General features: G+C 44.7%; 1 protein-coding gene across 4 annotated transcripts in view; it reads right to left on the bottom strand.

Moving 5' to 3' along the window:
• Rgl1 (ral guanine nucleotide dissociation stimulator like 1) overlaps positions 1-23,009 on the bottom strand; it is a 257,262-nt gene that overhangs the window by 109,754 nt on the left and 124,499 nt on the right. For 2 of the 4 annotated variants that reach the window (XM_021632871.2, XM_021632875.2), the window contains one exon: positions 927-1,037. The exons of 1 other annotated variant lie outside the window; for it this stretch is intronic. In XM_021632871.2, coding sequence (XP_021488546.1) covers positions 927-1,037 — 111 coding nt within the window. Of the gene's footprint in view, positions 1-926; positions 1,038-2,054; positions 2,294-23,009 lie in introns of those variants that run through there. One more of the 4 variants, XM_021632872.2, reaches the window with a different exon arrangement.

Consider the following 23,009-nt stretch of genomic DNA (forward strand, 5'->3'; position numbering starts at 1 on the left):
GGCTCCTGGCTTCCTGCCTTCAACTCTGAGACTTACAAGGCATGTTGCCTCTCCTCCTCCCAGGAAGCCCTGGACACCCCACAATCTACCTGCGAACACTGCTCCAAACCTTGAGTGTTCTGAAACAAAGGTCAGTGAGGCATCTCCTCACTGCTCTGAAGGCCACAAGCCCTAGCATGGCTCTAATGAAGCCAAGTAAGTACCTGCCCCATTTTGCCTCCCTTCGGCCACCGCTCTGTTCCTTCCCAGGTTCCTATCTCATCTGTAACCACTTTCTTCTCCAAACTGAAGAATTCCTTCATTCTCCCACATGTTCCTGTTTACCCAAGTAGTGACCCTGTTGCCAGGCTTTCTGTCTGGCATAGTCCCTTCATACTCTACAGGCAAAGTCCCAGTACTAAACATGCATCTGCCTCCTTCCCCTCTGCAGGAGACGGTCACAACCGGACAACCTGCCAGCCCTCAAAGGAAGCAGGTTTGAGCGGCCTGTTGCCGGTGCACTCTGAGTTTCTGGGAGTAGGGACTGGGCTGTGGGCATCAACACACAGGGGACAGGGAGGGGGGAAAGGTGCCTTCTGGGCAGGGATGCTTATGGCCCTTGTAGAAGTAAGCGGTGCCTTCTGGCCAGTTCTCTGTGTGTCTGTCATCTTCTGCCACACCACCCCCAATCTGTTTGCCAAATACCTCAAGATGTTTCCGGAAGGCTCTGAATTATTGACAAACTTGGGGAAGATGCTTTGGAAAACACCAAGTACTAAAACAGACCTGTACAGCTAGTGCAAACACTTGGCGATCAGCAGTTTCCTTTTTAAGACCAAAGGGGAGAAGAGGAGGGGGGGTGGGCTGCCTTGGCTAAATAATAATGATATTCACAGAAGAGCAGACACTGAAATTCCAAAGTTCAAGATCTCAGAAGCTCTACTCACCCCTAGCCATCTCGCTCCTTTATTGGCCGCCTGTTGAATCTGGACTCTTTTGAGGGTGACATGGTAAACAGCTCCTTCCTCTACCTCTTCACCCCAGTCCTGAATCGAGCTCTGCCAGGGATGGGATAAGGAGAAAGAAAAAGAGGGTCGTTGTGGGTGTTGTTTTCTTCTCCCTCTGCTAAGCACAATCTATCCCAGCTGCTTCCCTGCTTCCAACAGCACTCCCAGCCCGAGACGGGCTGTTCGGAATAAATATTCCAACCAGAGCAATACAAGACACTCTGCAATAGACAAGGCTGAGATTTTCTTGGCCCACAGCCCTTTCCTGTGGTATCAGGATCCCTCGACTTCTCCGTTCAGTTATTTTTCATAGGCTAGCCACATACTTAAATCGCCTTTTCAATTTCTTTTTCTTCATAAGGAAACTGTGGTTTAGTCCTGATCAACTCTGTCCCTTTAAGTGAAAGGGGGAAAAAACTCATTTGCAAAAACAAAAGTTTATCCTTCTCTAAGTACACAAACATTTGAGCAATGTCTATTCTAAACTCCTGCAAGCAAGTGTTCTAATGCCAGGAGCCCTCTTTGGGAAGTAAAGTTGTACTTCTTTTTCTCCTGTTACTGTTTTGGAACCCCCAAAAAGTTCGGGGATGAGGAAAGTTTTTATTTCCGTTTACAAAACAACAACAACAAACGAACAAACAAAAAAACACTCTGGCAAGTGCAGAGAAGCAACTCATCCTCACGCAGCTTCCACTGAAAGTTACACAGCGACCCACTGGCTGGCCGTGTCGCCAGCTAAACCTCAGATCTGCGTTAATGGGCTGCTGCTGGGAGGCAGAGCGAGGCGCCGCTCCCTCAGACTGAGTTCTGTCCTTCCGAGTTCTGCTCTCCTGACATGCATCTGTTTGTCCCAGACACCCCGCAGGCGATGCCTGAGACCGCATCGTTTCTAGGGCGAAGAGGAGCGGAGAGGAGAGGGATACAAAGCAGAACGAGAAAGCTCTCCTCGGGTGCGGGTGGCTCCGAGCAGTTCCACGGGACTCCAACAACCCGGCCCGAGAAAGCGAGAGGTGGGAAGATTCCCCTAAGCAGAGAAGAGTCCGGGGGAAGGCGGGGAGCTCGCGTTACCATTTTAGCTTGCCAAAGCAATTTCATTCTCAGTTTTCTCTCCGGTACACGGACGCTGCATGGTGCGCCCTGCTCCGAGGCGGCCGGGGCGTCTCTGTGGCCCGGCTCCGGGTCCCCGCGCCTCCCACGCTCCCCGCTGCCCTACCGGCCACCGCCGCGCGCGACTCGGCCACAAAGGAGCGCGGCCAGGGAGCGAGCGAACAGCCTCGGAGCCCGCGGCCGCAGACTCCTCCCCACCGCTCCGTGATGTCAGGCTTTCCTGTTTGTGCTTGCGAGCACACTCTCCCTTTCGGAAGCCCCGCGGATCAAGGGAGCGAGCAATCGTTTCTCCAGCTCCAGAGTAGTCAGGAAACGATGCTTTCAAGTAGACCGGTTCATCAGGGTTTCCCGGTGGCCACCAGGTGCCAAAACAGAACCATGTGTGTGCCACGGGGCATGTGTGCGCAGCCTCTGCCTGCTTCGCTGAAGGAAACGAGTAATTCAGAGCGAGGGACACTTGTGTGATCTGCTTGCTATTTGGAATTTAGAGCAATTAAATCAGAGTGCCGTCCATTTCGGGGAAGATTATCACTAGGATAAAGTCAGAAGGCACCTGGGAATCTAAACCCCGTGCCCAGGGGCCCTGCCCTGCCCTGCACCTGCCTGGAGTAGCGCCTACCACCCCCCCCCCATTCTTGTTCCTTTGTTGCTTTCTTGCTTCTTTTTTGACAAAAGGTGGTCCTGGGTAGCCTTGAACACTGGGAACTTTTATGGCAATCCTCCTGCCTCTGTCTCCTGTGTGCTGAGATTACAGGCATGCATCAGCTCCACCGACCCATTCAGATAAGGATTAGTTACTGCCTTACTGGCTACTGTGGGTTAGAGCAACATAGCAGGGGAGGGTTTGCAGTATCCGACATGGGCCGTACGTGGTCCTGGGGATTCTGGAATCTCTGTGAGCAGCCATGGCGTGCCTGCACTATGGGGACACCGTGGACTAATTATCGCAGGGAAAGCCTTTCAAAAGGACACTGCTGGTGAGATTTTTATCTTAACACAAAGGTCTGTGTGGAACAATGCATTACATTGTAAAAGATCTGGTCGTAATAAATTAACACCGAGAGTTAACTGATAATAACACAGCCAAAACTACACCTGCCAGAATTCTGTACCAATTACAGAGACCTTGGGGATCAAATGCTTTACAGGTGTCACCCCTGATCTTTGAAAAAGACCTCCTCCTAATTGCCATGCTAAACCATGGCACTGAGCTTTAATTAGTAATAAATATGTCACAAGCTGAAAAGTCAGGGAATCAAACGCACTGATGTCCCCAGAAGAGCAGAAGAAATGACAGCAAGGGCACACCAAGGAGGCAAAGGGCCTCCGCGCACTGCATGGCATCTTCAAGTCACTCAGGCAAATGCTCCTCAGACAGCCCCAAGCTGTGGGGGCCCAAGACTGTGTAGAGAGAAGAATGTTCTTTACAACCGAAGTGGCTGCTCCTGTCATGTAAATACTAAATGCACACAAGAACACACACACACATTCCTTCCGCCACGCTCAGTACTCAGAACCGTGTCCAGAAGCCAGAAAGAAAGCATATAGAGACCCTAGCTACGACTCGTTAGCCTTCCTCAGGGGCCCAGATCACACCTACGAGACTTACTTGGTGATTCCAAAGACCGGGAGACAATGGGTAAGCAACCCTGGGCATTGACTTCACCACCACTCTGACTCAGTCTGCTTCTACAGCATGGGACAAACATCCACCTCACAGAATTTCAAAAAGTGTTAATAAAGTGAAGCCACCTCGTGCATGGAGAGTTGGCAAAAAGGCTCCAGTCTTTCCCTACGGCCCTGCCACTAAGCACCAGCCCAGACTCCATGAAACTGCCATGTGTGCAATGTGGAGAAATCTGAAATGACGTCTTCCAAATAAAGTTCCAGAGAGGCTTACCAAGAATGATGATTATTCCCAAGAAGGTGTGATTTTTATAAAAACTCTTTCATGAAGGAAAGAAAAAGATAAAAAACAAAACAGCTGACTTTATGTGATTTAGAACTATCAAACATTGACATCAATGAGAACTTTAAAATTTTATTTCTAAATATTTCACCTATAGGTGATAGAATCAATACTAGCTTCTTAAAGTACTAGTTAGTATATACAGAGAATAAACCTGCTTACCTACACCCTAACAGGCCACCAGAAAAACAGCTTTGCAGTTTTGGTGTTTGGCTCTTTTCTGTTTTGATAAGTTTGTTTGTAAGTATCTTGTTCTGTTTGGTGCTGTTATGATTAGGATTGCTTTCCTAATTTTATTTTTAGGTTGTGGTGTCTAAAACCACAACTGACATGTGCATGTGCACAAACACACACAAACACGCACACATGCGCACGCGCGCGCGCACACACACACAGGTCAGGAGAAGGTCATGTTCACCTGAGCTGGCACATGTGGAGACCAGAGGTTGACCTCTGGATGCCTTTTCTTAATTGATTTTCCAACTTCCACTTTGAGATGGGGTCTTTCCCTGAAGCTCCATTTTGGCCAGACTGACTGGCCAGTGAGCTCCCAGGACCATGCTGTCTCCACACACCAGCCCCGGGCTTACAGGTATATGCTGCCATGTCCAGCTTTTATGTGGGTTCTGAGGTCCTAAACTTAGCAAATACTGTGCCCACTGAGCCACCACTCTGGTCTTTTTTGCCCCAGTACTGGGGATTCACAACTAATATTTGAACTTTGGCTTTGTGTTCCATAACTTTAATGTATTTGTTCATTGTTTCTAATTGTTCTTTTGTTGACATAAATAAACAAATAAATAAAGAAATACCTGTTTGTGATTTTCAAGACCTAATATGTTAGATGTCCATGCTAACCAAAACTACCAACCAACAGAAGTTATGAACAAATGACAAGTAGGACTACATCAAACCAAACAGCCTCTGCCCGACAGAGGAATCTAGCCAGGGGGAAAGGGCAACCTACAGAATGAGAGAAAAAATAAAAAACAACTTACAAATCACATGACCAATAAAGAATTAACATCCGCAATAGACAAGGAATTCTTATACATCAATAGCAAAAGAATAGCTATAATCCAATTAAAATGGTCAACATAACTGAGTAGACATTTTAGGAAAAAATTTGTAAAAAAAACACCCACAAGTATATGAAAAGATATCTTGTATCATTCACCAAAGAGGAGAAGGAAGGAAAAGAGAGGGGAGCAGTGTGGGAGTGGAAAAGAGCAATGAGAAGTATTACAAAAATGTTATAATATTTTATACACTAAGTGGAAATGAATTATTAAAGGAAGGATGGAAGGGAGGTGGGGAAGGAAGAAGTGGAGGAGGTACAGGAGTTGAGGTGCATGAGTTGATGAGGACGCAGAGAAAAGGGACCTCGAGTACACCGCTGCTGAGAACGTAAGCAGTGCCCGCTGTGAAAGCAAGTACAGATGTTTCTCAAGAAAATAAAAATACATAAGCTTGAGTAATGCCAATTGTGGTATTTATAAAAGAATGTAATTCCAGATCTCTAAGAAATGCCTACACTTCCATAATTATTGTAGCATTATTCACAATGTCCAAGTTACAATCTTGATGGCAATCAATGAATGAACACATAAAAAGAAAATGGGATGCAATATTATCCGGCTTTTAAAAATACAAAAGTCCTCTTAAAAAGACTACATGGATGGGCCTGAAGGATTCTATGCTAAGAGAAATAAGTCAAGCTCAGAAAGACAATGTAAGATCTCACTTCCGTACGTGTTTGAGTGGTCAGTCAAACACAGAGAAGCAGAATAGATTGGTGGTGCCTGGTGGGTGTGGGAGTAGAAGGTAATGATAAAAGAAAACAGTTTCAGTTACAGAAGATAATCCTTGCACAGGGCCTGTAGCTACTGTTTTGTGTTTTTTAAGTTGTCTGAGTGTAGGTTTGATGTTAATATTAGAGCAACAATAACAGTGGAATGGGAAGAAACATGGAAGAAGATGTATCTGTCCCTGGCCTTGGTGGTGGTGATAGTTTGTTCCATGGCTGCGTTCTGATCTCCAAGCTCATAAAATTATAAATATTAAATATATACAGCCTATCACGTCACTCATATCTTAATGAAGTCACTTAAAAACCTTGTCTTGAAGATGACAATGCCAACATTAGATAGCTAGAAATAGCAAGACCTTTATCTCTGTCATCCCTAAACTCAAGGCTGTATTACAATGTCCTATACCCAGTCCAAAGTTTAGAAGAAAGCAGCTCCGCTCCGAGAGAGGGTAATAGCAGTAACTGTGGAAGGAAAGGAAGAGAGCCGTCTTCAATACCTTTATTCCTTGCATACCTTCAATACCTTTATACCTAGCAACTGTCTCCCCCTGCCCACAGCTACTATCTAAAGGGCAGCCTTTCCTGCTCACTGCTAATAGACTTGAAATGAAACTGGCAATGGACATTTGCGATAATTTTATTAATAACTATACCTTTAGCTATCTCTAGATCTCTAACAGCAATTTTGGAGGAAGCTACAAGCAAATAAATCAGACACTGCTAAACTTTCACCTCCAGTAATACCTAAGCATGGCTGAAATGCAAGCTACTCTATCCTGCGGACAACCCATGACTGCTTCTCCCTGATCTTCAGGTTTGCGGGCTGTGTTGCCTAGCAATTCCACGCTCAGTTTCCCAGGGACAGCTAGGCATTTTGTTATTTTGTTTCCAACTGTGAAAACTTGGTTTGGCCTGGGGGAGCAACTCATTGATAAAGTGTGTATGTTTAGCATGTACAAGGCTTTTGGTTCAATCACCAACTCTGAAATAAAAAAAATCAAAACCCTGGGGGTGCTCCAAGCCAGTCATGCTTGGTTAAAGATGAATGGTCCTTTAAAGACTTCTTAAACAATAGACAGTTGCTGTCATTTTCTGAGCCCAAACTGACCTTATTAATTGTCATGAAGATACAATAAGGCATCAATTAAAATTCTCAATGTTCTGCTATTAGGTTATCCTATTCATGTAAGCAAATTATGAGCCAATTTTAGACAGTCCTATTGTAACCGAAGAAAGGGCTGCCCTAAGGGATGGAAAGTAAACACAGAAGAAATATGAGCAAACACCATTCAACAACTGCCAGGCCTGAGACAGAGGGTGCCTATGGTCATGACGAAAAGTATTTTTCAGCTAATATTTCAATCATTTGTTGGTGGTTACGCCTAATTGTGGGTGATGCTCACTTACAGAGGAAATTAAGTTATAGAATACTATTTGTACCTGGGGTTAATGCACATTCTTAATGTCTCATCTAATTATAGTTTTCTGTAAAAGAAGAAACAACACAGCCAGAAATATGTCCACAGAGATGAAAAGGTCAAAACACAATAATGAGCTAAGACACATTGCCAGGTTCTGTGTGACACGTAATAAAACAATGCAGAGGGCAAACTGAGTGAGTGACCGAACCTGAGCATGAAAGGTTTTAGCCAAGATTCTGGAAAGAGATACTGGATGATTAGCCAGATCACTTTTTTCCCTAAAGCTAAAGGAACCTCCTTTTGTCATAAGCATGGTATTGAAATAGTAGTAAACTTCCGGTAAAGGAGGCCTGCTATGACAAAGTGGCAAAGAGTAATGGCTCTTTGATCAGAGACATCTAGTGTTGAGGTCTAGCCTGACCACTTCATTCTGAGGCAAGACCTTCATTTCAACCCACTTAGTTCTATAAAGTGATAGGGATATAAACACTTTTGATATTGGCTCACAGTAGAAATTAATCAAGATAATCCACATCAAGCCTTCAGCACAGTACCCAACACTATGGTTATGACTCAGTGATGTTAGCAGCAGGAGCTGCATGTGTTAGAATAAAGAATTGCAAAATAGGAAACTAATGATGTTAAAAACCAGACCACTCTTTTAAGTGGCTCCAGAAGACAGAATTTCATGATACAAAGATCCCAGAGTGAGCCCTAAGTCTTACTTACACACTACTCAGTCGGTGAGCAACATTTACTGACTTGCTACAAACCCAGAAAAATGTTCCTGCCTACCCTAATTCATTCTCCTCTTGGAAAGAGTGGGCTTTTCAAACCACGTTACCATCTCCCCCTGTCTTTTACCCCCTCTAGTGGCTCCCTATTGCCAAGGATAAAAGCCTACCTTCTTGCTATACCCCATTTAGCCTGGCTGAGGCTGGCCTCCTCTGCTCACCCCTAACCTCCTTCCCCTCACCCCACTGTGCTCTGGTGCTCCATGTTTTTTGACATCTTGGACATGTGTGACTGCTCAACGTTTGAAGACATCATTCTCCTTATGTGGGACATCCCAGCTCTTCGTCGTGCTCTGGTTAAATACCCTTATCAAATTCACAGCACCACATTCCTCTTTCCTTGTAGCTCAGCCACAGTTGAGTGCTCACACTGATAGCTGTAAGGTTCATTTACTGACTGTAAGTGCTATGAAGGCAGGGATGATGCCAGGTTTCCCCTCACCATTCTGTGCTAGCACCTCACACAGCTAAGCACACAAAGATCTGCAATGGTTACTAGCATCACAGATGCCAAAGATAACTAGAGGGAGAGAGATAACCTTACAGGTAGAGAAGGGGGCCATGTTATAAATCCAATAAGGAACTAATAAATATGGTTGAATAACCAATGTTAGATATTGTCATTATCTTAAAGTTGTTTATTATACTTTAAAGGGAAAGAAAAAGGAAATGGGTGAATAATGATTTTCAAATGCTAGACAGGAGCAAGTAAAATTAACAGATCAGGGCGAGCTGAGCAAGGAGGCACTGAGAGGATGAAACTCAATCCGGCAGGGCTTACTCTTGAAAAGCCCTGTGGGGGCTGGAGAGACGGCTCAGCAATTAGCAGCACAGAGTGCATTTACAGAGGACCCAAGCCTAGTTCCCAGCACCAGCGTGGGCAGTTATGACTCCAGCTCCAGGAATGCATAGCTCCAATGACACCTGCACTTAAACACAAAAAAGCACACACACATATGCATGATTTTAAAATACACCCTTCAAAAGTTTTAAGTCTTCCGCGGTGAGGGGGATGGGGAGAGTGGGGTGGATATACGCCATATACATGTATGAAATTGTCAAAGAATAAATAAAACTATTCCTTAAAATTCCTTGGGTAATAACAGCTTTTTTTTAAGTTGTTGTTACTTACACTTTTGAAGACAAAGCAAAGCATGCTTTGGAAGAAAAGGGAGTGGGTAAAGAGGACCGTATGCTCAAAGGAGACAAAATAGGTAAGATTTGGACCACGTAGTCCAGGAAAACATGTGCAGACAAAGTAGCCCACCCCAAAGCCAAGGACCTGTTTGCAACTGCCACCTGCTAGCGGAGAGAAAATCGGTTTCTCCAAGAGAGTGTTACCGAATGCAGCAACCACACTCCAGGACAAGCCCATTCCCAGCAGAAGATGGCCAGCACAGAATGGACTCCAAGTTTGATTGGTTTTCTGTCTTTCTTTTCTGTTTGTTTGTTTGTTTGTTTGTTTGTTTGTTTGTTTTTGCTTTAGGTTTGCTTGTCTGTTTTCATTTTCTTTTTGTTGTTGTTTGTCTTTCTTTTGAGAGAGAGAGAGAGAGAGAGAGAGAGAGAGAGAGAGAGAGAGAGCATGAAATTGTATGGATAGGGATATAGAGAGAATCCGGGGGAAGAAAAATATGACAAAAAAATTGTATAACAAAATAATAAAAACCTTAAAAAGATAATTTGAAGTGATAAAATAGGACTTCAGTTAGATGATTCTAATACTGGCATGTAAATTCTCTTGCTAGGGGAGAAAGGACCAAGGGAAGGTTATAGAAGCAATGTCCTTCTAAATTAAATTAGCAGCTGCACTCACAGGGGTAATTATAGGAGGGCTCTGAAAGAAAGGAATAAATCCGAGTGGTATGAAAAGAAGAAAGACCTCAACCTGATGGTAGGTGGCATGCTGCAACACAATATGAGAAAGCAAAGCAAATAAATAAACAAAATTAAAAGTTTTAGGACTAGAACTCTGAGAATGTACGGACGTGTGTATCATAGAGCTAGTCTCACAGCGTGTGCCTCACAAGGAAAAACTAAAAAGGACCAGAGAAGGGAGCAAGATGGAAGGAGAAGAGCCAGAGCTATGGCAAGTAACGATGAGAAGAAAGATCTCTGCACTTAGAAATTCTCAAACTGAAGTCAGTGCTGGAAGACAGTCAATGGGCTTGTCAATATTTCAAACAAGCTTTGCCCTCTGCCATCGTTGCTAGATGCTGCACGAATTTTAAAGAGAGCTCTATTTTAGAAAACCAACAAGTGTTTTCGAAAAAATTATCGCAGTTATTCTATGACACTCTTCAATAAAATGTAACCAAAGTTAATTGAAAGTCTCAGTGTGGTCAGTTACATAACAGCAGAATTGCTGAATGGCTTTAAACACTGTGTTTTCCCAGAAATATTTGTCTTCTGGATGAAACCAAGAATGGAAAGTTCCTGGCTTCAAGAACAACGTCTGAGAAGGTGGAAAGAAAAGAAAAAGCCTACATGTTTGGAAAGAGACATTAACAAAAGTTAACCAAACTGCCGCAAATGTGCTAATGTTCACACAGAGAAACAGAAACCCAAAGAAAAGTGGGTTTTCACACTTTAGAAAGCCGTTTGTGTATCCATTAGGTAACCCCTACTTTATTAAAACAAAGAAAAAAAAAACAGAAAATGTTTCATACATTGCATTGCCAAGAAAAATTTTAGATAGACCTTTGGGGCTTGGTATTTACTTGTCTGTTAAGTTAATGGAATCAGTGCCAGTGGCTCATGTTGATCCTGCTTCTTTGAAAGCTTGGAGTTAAATCTCATTTTAGTTGCTTTTCTGTTGCTATGCTAAACATCATGACCAAACCCAGCCTGGGGAGGAAAGGGTTTATTTCATCTTACAGCTTACCTCCTACCATCCCGGGAAACCAGGGTGGGAGCTGAAAAGGCCATGGAAGAACACTGCTTAGTGGACTGTTCTTAAACTCTTGGGCCTTTCTTACACAACCCAGAACCACCTGTCCAGGGTGACACCACTCATGGTGGGCTGAGCCCTCCCATATCAATCATTAATCAAGAAAAAATATCCCACAGACTTACCTACCGGCATTTTCCTAATTAAGATTATGCCTTTCCAGATGATTCTATCTTGTGTCTAGTTGACAACCAACTAGACAATACAGGCCTATAAAATGAAAGCTGCCCTGTTTGGTGTAGGGGTAGGAGGGAGAGTTATCTTGGCTCATTTGGCTTCTTCTAGGTGGTGGAAGAGCTGCTGCTCCTTACAAATCATCGTTGTTACAGCTCATGCCCACCTAACTGGTTCTCCCTTTGAATACCTTCCAGGGTGGTGGGGTGGTGGTGGTGATAGTGCTGGTGTGTGTTTGTCTGTCTGTCTGTGATAGTGGAGGAGTGAATTTATAGAGGAGACTGGGTTTCATCTCAAAGCACAGACATAAAATTTAATGATTTCTCTCAACATACAGTCAGTGGGAACACCATGCAAAGAACTGATGATAGTCATCCAGACCTGGAGGTATGGCCTGTAATCTAGCTTTGTAGGAGGCTGAGTCAGGAGGTTCATAAATTCCATGCCTGCATGGGTTACAGATGAGTGTGAGGCCAGCTTGGGCAACTTAGTGAGGCCTGTCTCAAAATAAAAAGTTTATTAAAAGTGGGGGGAGGAGGGGCTTGAGGGGGGACATCTCTCCTATCTCTGGGAGAGAAAAGAAGATGTTTTTAGTTGTTTAGAGTGCCAAGACAGCCAGAACTACACTACACTTGGTCTCAGTGTGACAGAGTGCTCACTGAGTATGTGAGAGGCTGTGAGTTCAAGCCCCAGTAATATAAAATAGAAAAAGTTAAGAAAAAAAGAATAAGAACCAGCTAGCCCAATAAGCGACATGAGCATTAGTTCGAAGGAATTTCTCACCTAGATCTTGTCAGGCTGCCCACCTTCTGGGCTAGTATGTCATTGCCTTGGGACACAGCATTGCCAGGTTGCTCACCTGCTGATCTGGTGTGTCATGGACCCTGGGACTGTCCAGGCTTTAGCTCATGACTTTACCTGGAGAAGCAGTTGGCAATCTTGGCACACATGCCTGATCCAGACAAAGTTTCTGGTCTTCCCATGGGAGGAAGCTCAGGGTGAAGTGGGGGGGGGGGGGAGAGTTGAGGACTAGCAAGTTCTTCATCTTGGCTCTAAACATCCATACCAGATTCCACTGGCCCCAAAGGAACCAGAAGGTTTAGAATCCGTCCCCAAGTACTTAAAAGAATGATTGGCTTTGGGTGCAGGGTTCAAGAATTCCAAGATACAATTAGACCTTCTAGGTAGGGTCAAGGAAACCATTTGACAGGGAGCAGTAGATAGAAAAGACCTGTTTCTGACTCTTGCCTCCCAGAATGGCTGCCATGCCAGTCAGTGGTTGCCTATCTCGGGAAGAGAAAAGAAGATGTTTTTAGTTGTTTAGCGTGTCAAGATAGCCAGACCTACACTCCGGTCAACATAACTACTAAACAGAACAAAAATCAGTAGAGATAAGAGAACCACTTTGCGAGAGCGGATAACAACATCACCAAGAGTTACTTAGAAGCAGTCAGATTTTAAAGGTCTTTACCTAATTGTTACTTGCAATAAAATATCACTGGTGTCACTGTACCCTTTGCTACACATCTCCTGGTGAACTCAACCACTCAGCCGTGATGCCTGCCTCACAGTACTGAGGACTGAGGGGACAGATAAACAGCAGTTTCGTGACTGCATGAGAGAAGCTGAGAGAAGGCATACAGCTGGCAGGCACCAGCTGAATGTACAACATTGAAAGAGTTCTCCAGAGAAAATGATCTCTCAGGTGAACCCTGCCTGCTGAAACACAGTTGCTCGGAGGTAGAAAAGGCAGAGAGGGAAGGAGCCAGCTAGACATGTCAAACAGAAATGGTGCTAGCCTCAAGAGTTAGGATGTCAGATAAAAGAGAATTCTCGGGCCAGTACGAGGGCAGCCTCTCAGCCGGGGCAATGTTTGTCGTGGAAGCACTAGGACCCGAGTTTCATCCCACAGAGTCCACGTAAAAACGTCATTTGTGGCGGGGCTCATGTTTACCAGCCCGGCGCTGGAAACATGGAGACAGGAGGACTCCTGAGGCTTGCTGGCCAGCCAAGTTTGACTTCTTGTTGACCTCTATGCCAATAAGAAAACTTTTATTGAAGGGAGGATGTGGCATTCCTGAAGATGATGTTGGAGGTTGCCTTCTGGCCTCCACATGTGTGTGCTCCCCCCTCAACCTCCCCCAAGTATACACAGACTGACACACGAACACACAACCACATCAAAAAGACTGACGTGGTACAATGTCCCTAAAAAAGGAAACGACATACCGTCTGCTCATGAGCACTAATGTCTTTTACAGCGCACAGTGAGAGATCACTGATAATCAGCGATAACTAATACTATAACAACATGTAACAACATGCCATCACAAAAGGCATGTAACAACATGCCATCACAAAAGGCATGTAAAAACACGCCATCACAAAAGGTTTGTGAAAGTGACTTCTTTCTCTCTCTCAAAAGTTGAGACAGTAAAGGAAAAACAAAAATTAAAAGAAAAAAAAAACCAAAACAAGAATCAAGACAAATATTAGTATGTCCACACCCCGGTTGACTTCAGATAATTGAACCATGGCTTTTGGGGGACTGCTTGCTATAATACACTAACCAGGAAAATGTCTCCTCGAAACCTAAAGTGTGTTTGTATTTCGTGTAATCCCCTAATTCTCTGTGAAGGATCAGGAAATAAGAAAATAACCCTTTGGCCTTAGCAGAGTATGTACCTCCTGACCTGTGTGCACCAGTCCTGGAGCTAAAGGAAAGGCGGTGGTGACCGGTTGGTACGTGGAGAACCTCGACTGGAGATTACTTGTGGGTTGTGTGTGAGAACACTTAGCACATGGAGAGATTAGCATTTGAGACCACAGACTTACTGTGCTCTCTCCTCTGTGGGAGGACCATTGCAGGCCTGAGCAGGACAGAGGAAGGGCAGCTTTCCCTGTCTCACCACTTGACTTGAGACACCACATCTATCTCCTCTTGAGCTCAAACTGGACTCACATCTTTGTTTTCCCTGATATCCAGGCCTTTTGCCTCAGAGAGAATTACACTGCTCCCTCCTGGGTCTCTCACTGACAGATGGCACATCCTGCAACTTCTCAGCTTCCATGATTGTATAACTCAGTCCTTGTAATCTGATACAGGTCTTAGATACTATTAGTTCTGCTTCTCTGGAGAACGCAGCCTGATAGAGGAGATGAACACAGGAATGTAGAGTGTAAGCAGCTAGGAGGGTAAGTGCGGGCTTGTATGGAACCATCCGGACTCCAAATTACAAATTACAGTGCTAGTGTCTACTGTGTTCCACTTACCAATGTACCCTTACACATCTCAGATGAGACACAGTCGTGACAAAAACCCTGCCTTCAGGAAAAAGCCTCTTTTGTTCCTTACCCTGGAAATGCTCAGGTGTCAGGATAGCCCTGGCCAACAATTGGGAGAAAAAGACCAGCTAACAGCATCTCTTGAAAGTGGAACAAAAGGTCGAGAAGGGCTAACTTCCATGAACCTGCAAAAGAGAGAGGGACACACCCAACCAAGGCATGCTGAAGCAGTTGTAGAGCTCAGCAGTTTTGGGGTATTGGGCAGAATACCCCAAAATTCTGGGTCCTGTGCAGGATGGAAGGTGAAAGTATTCCAAGCAGAGAAAGGTGTAATCCAAAGTTAAGGGTCTAACGTGGAATCACCATAGACCACAGAGAGGGAAGAAGGCCACTTGTGGCAGTTGCTGTGTCCCAAGGACATTCTATGAGCCATACTGAGCACTCAGCCAGGACTGCCCACCTCTGTGTTAGGGCAGTGGTTGAGGTTAGCACCGCCTGGATGGGTCATGATTACCTAGCATTTAGTCCTTACAATGTGAGACCTACTTGCAGGTATAAATGTTTCAGTATTGGTGACCACTAGTGCTTTCTGCTGTATCGCAGCTTATAAAATCTGCTGCATCTATCCCCTTGATCATCTCTCACTTTCAAAGTGGAAGTATTATTAGCTCCATTTATGTCACAAGAAACAGAAACATCAGTACCACATACAACATTAATGCTGGTCCACGGTCAAAAATCCAAGTCTTTTGACTTCAAACATGGCGATTTCAAAAGAAGGCCTTTTTCCTTAGGTCATTTATGTGGCAACACCTTTGCTAGTATATATTATTTCCAGTATTTGTGAGCTACAGCATCTTAGGGAGTACACTGGTACTTCATTCCCTCCAGGGGATGGGGGTGCGGCCGTGCACTTCCAGAGCTCAAGCACTATGTTCTCAATGGCTCTCTCCAGCATTTTCTCTCTTCTTCCCAGTGCCACTCTGCTAGCACAGGCACATAACTGCCTGGTGTGACCTACTTGTTCTCTTATAGGAATGTAGGAAGCTATCACCGGAAGTGTATGCTAGCAACTTTGCGTGCTGTCAGAAGCCAAGCTTTCTGTCTGACGGGCTAACGCTGGGCGTGGCTGTGCACATCTGTAGGCTCCACAGGCTGAGGCAAGAGTCTGAGACCAGAGTGAGCATAATAGCAATACCCCCATGCCAAAAGGAGAGAAAGAGAAACAAAAGGAAAGGTGGAATGAAAGGGCTGAGGGAAGGAAAAAAAGTAAAGGGGAACTTACAGTCTGAAGGAAGAGCGAGCCAAGTGATTGCCCTCACCAGTCATGTGAGAAATAGACTCCCCTCGCTTCCACGAGAGGCACCTCATTTACAGTCAGGCAGTCAGACACATCTAGAGCTATGACTGTAATGGGAAGCAAAAGTCAGCAGATGAAGAGAGGACATGTTCAATTCAGCAAAAGACAGCATAGGTGAAGGCATGAGTGCCGAAGAGAACAGAGGCAATTTCCCAGCTAGAGCAGAAAGTCTTCTGACAGGCACAAAGGGTGCGAAAGGCCCCACAAGAAATATGGGAGGAGCCAGAGTGCAGCTTGGGAGCCATGGCCTTCAGTGCAGATCCCTGTAAGACTTCACGCAAAAGAGCTTGATGACAAAATTGCATGTTGAAAAGACCTGACCAGGGCTGGAGGTGTAGCCCCGTGGACGGAGTTCTCGCCTAGCATGCACAAGCATCTCAGCTGCAATGGTACTGGCCTGTGGTTCCACTACTTAGGAAACAGAGGCCGGAGGATCAGAAGCTCGAGACAATTCTCAGTTACATAGTGAGCTCCAAGCCAGCCTGGAGTATATGAGACCTGGGTCAATAAATAAATAAATACAAACAGCTAGACGGCTAAGCGGGTAAAGCCACTTGCTGTCAGGCCTTATGATCTGATTCCGTTCCCAGAACCCACATGGTAGGAGGAGAGGAGCAACTTCTGCAGGTTGTTCTCTGACCTCCACATGCTCGTGGTGGCGGGAGAAAACACACGCCTGGGCGTGTGCACGCGCACACACACGTACGCAAAATCAATGTAACACAACACACAGAAACAAGCAAATGAGAATATGTGTGTGTGAGAGAGAATGGACCACAGTGTGACGGGCGTCAGAACAGGACTCCAGGAAAACGCCTTGTAAACGCACTTCAGGAAGTGCCCCCTTCTTAGAAGGCCCACTTAAAAAGTGAACGAGGACAGATAGAGCTGACGTTTTTATGAATGACATTTCAGTGATTTTAATGTGGTCATTCTTCTGCCTCATGGGATTTAAGGAGGCGCAAAGGGAAGCAGCCACATGGGAGAATTACTTAGGAAGGTGTGGTGCTTGACTTTAATGTTGATTTGCCACCAATGAGAATTCCCTGGGAGAATGACCCTGACTGCCCTAGCTGATGTGTGAAGGCCCACCTCAAATGTGCACAGAGCCTTCCTGGAGCAGCGCAGGAAAAAGGGACAGTACAAGAAGGACGCTCTTCTGCTGCTGTTTGGCCTTCCCTCTCATCTTATTGATTTGCCCTGTTGCCCCTGTTCTTATTCCTTCGCTCTTATCAAAACCAGCATTCCCAGGCTTCCATCAAAACCAGCACTTCCAGGCTTTCTTCAATGACTGAGTAAGGGCCAGGGGCTCTCTGTGAACTCCGGGGTTTTGGTGTCAAATTAGGGACTCCTAGCTCCTACCTTTGTTGACTGAGCAACTAGCAAATTCTCAGCCTCTCCAGTATGAGACCATCATTTGTGGGAATGCTTTAACTACTGAGAGCCCAGCCTCTCAGGTGTGAGCCAACTTCTGTTGCTATTTCAGTGTAAGCTAATTCAATAAACTCTTCGGGTGTGTGTGTGTGTGTGTGTGTTCATCCCTAGAGAATTCTCACTAATATGGAAAGGCAAAAATCTGTCACAGGTGAAGCTTCATTTCATTCCAGTTCACTTTCCATACTAGCTCAAACTTATCTCCCCAAAACACTCCAGCTGAGATATTCCCTGTGCTCATTTTTCTGCTTTTCCTCTTTTGCCTACCAAACAAAGCTCTATCACGAGCCAGCACTATTCTCTCCACACAGCTGGACCACTTTGCTCCCACCTGTAAGCCGCCATCTAAGATTAGTCATAACCTTAAGCACAAGGAATGAAAAACCTTTGGCTCAGCACTCTGGAATGGAGCATCCAGCCATCTTTTCTGCTAGACAGGCCCCTTGTTCCAGGCCTGACTCCTGGCTTGGCATTCTGCCTGGTCCCTCTGTGGCTGAGGCCCAGCTTCTCGCTTTCCACTCTGCCCTCTCCTCCCAGAGCTTGGAAGTCAGCCCACAGACCTGAGCAGAGTGTCTGGAGCCTGCTAACTGCTGACACACATTTTACTCCCTCACCCCTGATTACATTTCCAAGTGCCGCCTGTTCCCACACTGCTCTGTCCCTATTCATTCCTTCCACCTCCCAATGCCATTTACCTGGGTGATGGCCTCTCATCTTGCCATATTTTTCTGCAACCCCTTCCAGTACCTGGCCTGCCGGCTTAGACTTCCTGAAGTTCCTGCCCCCAAATCTGTGCAGATCTAGACTGTTGCTTGTAATGAACACAGCCATTTCTAACAACAGTTTAAACTCCAGCAAAAGACATCCAAAACCTCAGAGGCTGGAGCCTCAGCATGCCACTAAAAATTCTTTCTCATCTGTTTCTATACCCCTTCACTTCAGCCCAAATAATCTCATTGTTATTCATCCTCCCATTCCTATGCTTTACAGATTCCCCAGTTTAGTCCTGCCAACCCCAAAGTCTAGCGTGGGCTTTCTTCTATCCCACCCCACGTAGACATTCCTAATAAATAGTAAGCTCAATGACAAGGCAGCCATAGTCCATCCCTATCCTGGCTGGAAATTCCATCTCCTCCGATCTCTTGTGACCCATTATTGTAGGCCTCTACTTGGAATTTTATTGCATTCTTTCTTATTTTACATGTCTTATCTTGCTAAGGATATAAATATCATGGGAATAAGATCCATGTCTGATTACTTAGCAGAGCAAAATATAGGAGTGAGGAAAGAGGAAGATGGGGAAAGGGGAGGAAAAGGCAAAAGAGACTTGGCTTAATTTCCCGCCTGAGTAACAATGCCCAGTCCGTGTCTGAACAGCTCTCAGAGTGTCTGCTTAGCTTTCTCCGTCCAGCCACTCCTGAAGCAGGACACAGCTCTACCCTTCCTCAAAAGCCTGTAGAAACTGGACAGTAGGAAAAGGCGTAGAAGGAGACCCAACTTACTAATACAAGTGGAGGCTTCCAAGTGCGAGTGGATGACGTTAGTCCTGGCATCCAGCATGGAGCACCACTTCCTGTTCCTACAGCAGTGAGATGCAGGCGTGGGGACCACACTGCTTCTCATTTTGTCGGTGTCCATGCCACTGTGCGAACAGGGAGCATGATGCTCGCTGCCTATCATTATCCTGTACTTTTCCTGCAGACTTTCCCTTAGAATTTCCAGATACTTAAGAAACTATGAAAGCAATCCCACCAAACCCATGAGTAGAGGCTAGACCAAGCAAAAATAATTATAATTCACCAACCACAGGTTTCTGTCTACATTATTTCATAATACTGACATTCGGGCAGTTTTCATGTGTCATGTTGCTATTTCACTGTACATAAAAACATACAGTGCCCAAATCTAGAGCATAAGCTCAAAGGGCAATCTATGGTCAGGATCCTATGATGCCAGGCAGACATCATGAATCTGTTTTATGGAGGAAGATTTATGACTGAACGTGCTTCAAAGTGCCCTCAAAGGATTACTCATTGCTCTCAGCGTCCCTTTCTGAGAGATGAGCCCCACATTGCTGCTGAAGCTGGAGGTGCCGAGCTCCTTTGGAAGCATCAGAGAAGATTCTTCCATGCTCACAGATGTGATGGAGCTGTGTGACAGACACAGAGCTGGTGACAGCCATCAAATCCCCTTCTTGGGGTTAACATGGGGTAGTCTGCGATGATCTTCCTGGAAATGCAGTCTTTGTGCCCTAGAGGCCAGTGTATGAGGATATTTAAAGTGTGATGGTGAAGATATTCTTGTTGGCTGCAAGCTCGATGAAGCTTCAAGGCAGGGAAGAGGGAATGGTTTAGCATCATCTATTTAAATATTAGATATCTAGAAGCTAGGCCACAGAGTTTAAGAATAAAAACAGAAACCAATGATAAGTATCTGAGAAGGCAATACTTTTTCACCTATTCAAAATGCATGTTTATACTTTGAGAATGAAAATGGGCACAAGCTTTTTGGAGTACAATTTGGCAATATTTACCATATTTAAAGCACATCTTTATAGCATCCTTATCCTAAATTCAATGAAAGCTGCTTTCTATCTAAACCTGAGAATTTAGATCTCTTTAGGGTACAAAGAATCCTTGATTTAGAATGCTTACCTGACTTGAACATGGTCCTGGGGCCCATCCTTGGTGCTAAAAAATGTGAATAAATTTTATAAGAAATTTTTTAAAAGCTACATGAAGGAGTCACTGCCAGGAATTTATCCAATGGCTCTACAGAACATTTCAATAATATATACAGGAATAGTTATTAAAGCACAATTTGTCATGGTGTTTAAAAATATATCAAAATTTCTCCCAGCCCTGGCACTGTTCAAATAAAAATAGTATGTCCATATAATGCACAATAATCCATTATACAGTGGTTATAAGGATTGGTATATGCCAGGTTGAAATTGTTTCTAAGATACATCATTGAGGAGGAAAAAGCCAAGTACAGAATCGCATGTAGAGAATGGCTCTTGAAAGTTAAAATCAACACATGAACGGATGGAGTTGAACTACCTAGATATAGAGATACATGTTCATGATTTTTTTTTCTTCTGGGATGAATTTCAAGGAATTATTCTTTCCTAATTTTAAGAAAATAATTTGTTTATTTTATGTGCATTGGTGTTCTGCTTGCTTGTATGTGTGTGTGAGGGCATCAGATACCCTGGAACTGGACCTACAGACAATTGTGAGCTGCCATGTGAGTGCTGGAAAGTAAACCCAGGTCCTCTGGAAGAGCAAGCAGTGCTCTGATGTGCCAGCCCCTAGCCTAGTTGTTTTGGTTTTTGTTTTTTGTTTTAAAGGGCTAGAGTTGAAACTCCAGAACAGCTTCGTAAGGGTGGCTGACTTTGGGGAAGTTGTCATAAATCTGTTTGCCTCTCTTCCTATTGTCATCCAATAATTCTCTGCGGAGATGAGTCAGTGAACAGTGTGAAAAGCCTGAGGACTAAGTTTGCGTCTCCAGTTCCTGGTCTCCAGTTCCTGGGCGGGGCAGCACTGCCTGTAATCCCATTGCTTGTTGGGAGTAGGTGGGGGCAGGGCAGAGACAAGAGAATCCAGGATCCCAGGGGCTGGAAGAACAGTCAACCTAGTCAAAGTGGTGTGCTCCCAATTCAGTGAAACACCTTGTTGGAAAAATAAAGTGGATGGAAAGGGAAGTAGAACAGACACCACCAGAAGTGGATGAAGAAAGGGAACTGGATAAGAAAGGGTGTTGGGAGAAGAATGAAGAGGGGATCATATGTGGTGGGGAGAGGGTAGACGGTGAGAAGGCTGGGAGAGAGAAGAGAAACAGAGGGGAGAGGGCATCTCTGGGACAAGCTGGAGATCTGCTACAAGGTAAGCTCCTGGGAGGATATGGGGATGACTCTAGCTGAGACTCTTAGCAACGGGAGACATGGAGCCTGAAGTGGCCACCTCCCATTCAGGCAGTACTTGCAGTGGAGAGACGGGGACCCCAACCCACCCACAAAACTTTCGACCCAAAATTTACCCTGCCTACAAGATGTGCGAGGATAAAGATGGAGCAGATTGAGGAAATGGTCAAAAAAATATCTGGCCAAACTTGCGACCCACCCCATGGGAGAGAGCCCACCCCTGACATTGTTAATGATACTCTGTTACACTTGCATATACCTAGCATAACTGTCCTATGAGGCTCCACCCAGCAGCAGATCAAAACAGATGCAAAGCCAAACAAACATCAGGCAGCGCTTAGGGAGTTTTGTAGAAGAGTGGAAAGGTTAGAAGAGCCCAGAGGGAACAAGAACTTCACAAGAAGACCAACACAGTCAGCTAACCTAGAAATCCACAGGGGCTCACAGAGATGGACGCACCAACCAAAGAACATACATGGAATGGACTAAGACCCCCCCCATACATACGTAATTGATGGGCAGCTTGGTGTTCATGTGGGTCCCCTAGGAAGTGGAGCGGAGAATGTTTCTGACATGGACTCTGTTGCCTGCTTTTGGATTATTTTCCCCAACTGGGCTGCCTTATCTGGCCTCAGTGAAAGAGGATGCGCTTAGTCCTGATCCGACTTGATATACAGAAGTAGGTTGGTATCGGAAGGGCTCCCCTTTTCTGAGAAGGGGAAAGGGTAAGGGGAAATAGGGTGGGAGGGTGAGACAGAGAGGCAAGGAGGGAGAGGCCTGCAACTGGGATGTAAAGTGAATAAATAAATTTAATAAATAAATAAACAAATAAATAAGATAAAGAGTCTAGACAACTTCTGGCCTGCACACACAAATAAATACAGATGTGAAAACACATATGTGTGTATACACACATACAAATCCTAACATCCTATTATTTTAATGAGTCTCTAAATGGATGCCTTCAATAGTAAGTAGGTATACAAACAAAGAGGAAAAACAAAAGATTTTTTTAAGAGTTATTTATTTACTACGTATACAATGTTGTGCCTGCAGGCCAGAAGAAGGCACCAGATATCATTTTAGATGGTTCTGAGCCACCATATTTAACATCTGAGCCATCTCTCAGCCAGCCCTGAAAAAAAAAAAAAGATTCTTAGCAGATAAATTTATAATACTCTCATCTAGCCAGGCTAAAGAGGAAGAAGCTAGCCTCTGCAAAAGGATATTCACTGTGCATCAAGGTGCAGGAGGAAATAGAAAGAAAAAAAAACAGTAGTCATGGCCTCATCTAGGGTTTTTATTTGAAAATTTTTTCTACTTTTTCTACTTTTCTCCCCCTGCCCCATGTCACTGGCCATCAGGGAATGCTAACAAACTTTGTGGCAACAGGCCTGTGGAGAATACAGACCAGCAGCAGACAACAGGCCTCAAGAGCTGCTGATGGCTCAGGCTCTGCTAACGGCATGGCTCCTTTGTTTTGGGGAGTCTTGGCACTTGTGTGCAGCATCAGACTGCAGCTTCATTGATCCACAGCACAGCCAGAATCTCTGTGGCATATGCAAGTATTTATCTAGATGATATGAAAGTGTAAAGTAAGGCTAAAACTGAAGAAGCCATTATGCTGAAGAGATCACACATTTCCATAATGCACACTGATGCTTCCTATTGGTTTAAACCTACGTTCAGGATAAAATGAAGTTCCCAACATTTATTTTTTTCTAAGTGAAACACCCATTAGCACTGACTTGGAAACAAATCCTGTAGCACAGGAATGACTAGTCTTCTTTTGCCTAC

Source organism: Meriones unguiculatus, chromosome 11, assembly GCF_030254825.1.
Source record: "Meriones unguiculatus strain TT.TT164.6M chromosome 11, Bangor_MerUng_6.1, whole genome shotgun sequence".
In the NCBI taxonomy this organism is placed as follows: Eukaryota; Metazoa; Chordata; class Mammalia; order Rodentia; family Muridae; genus Meriones; species Meriones unguiculatus.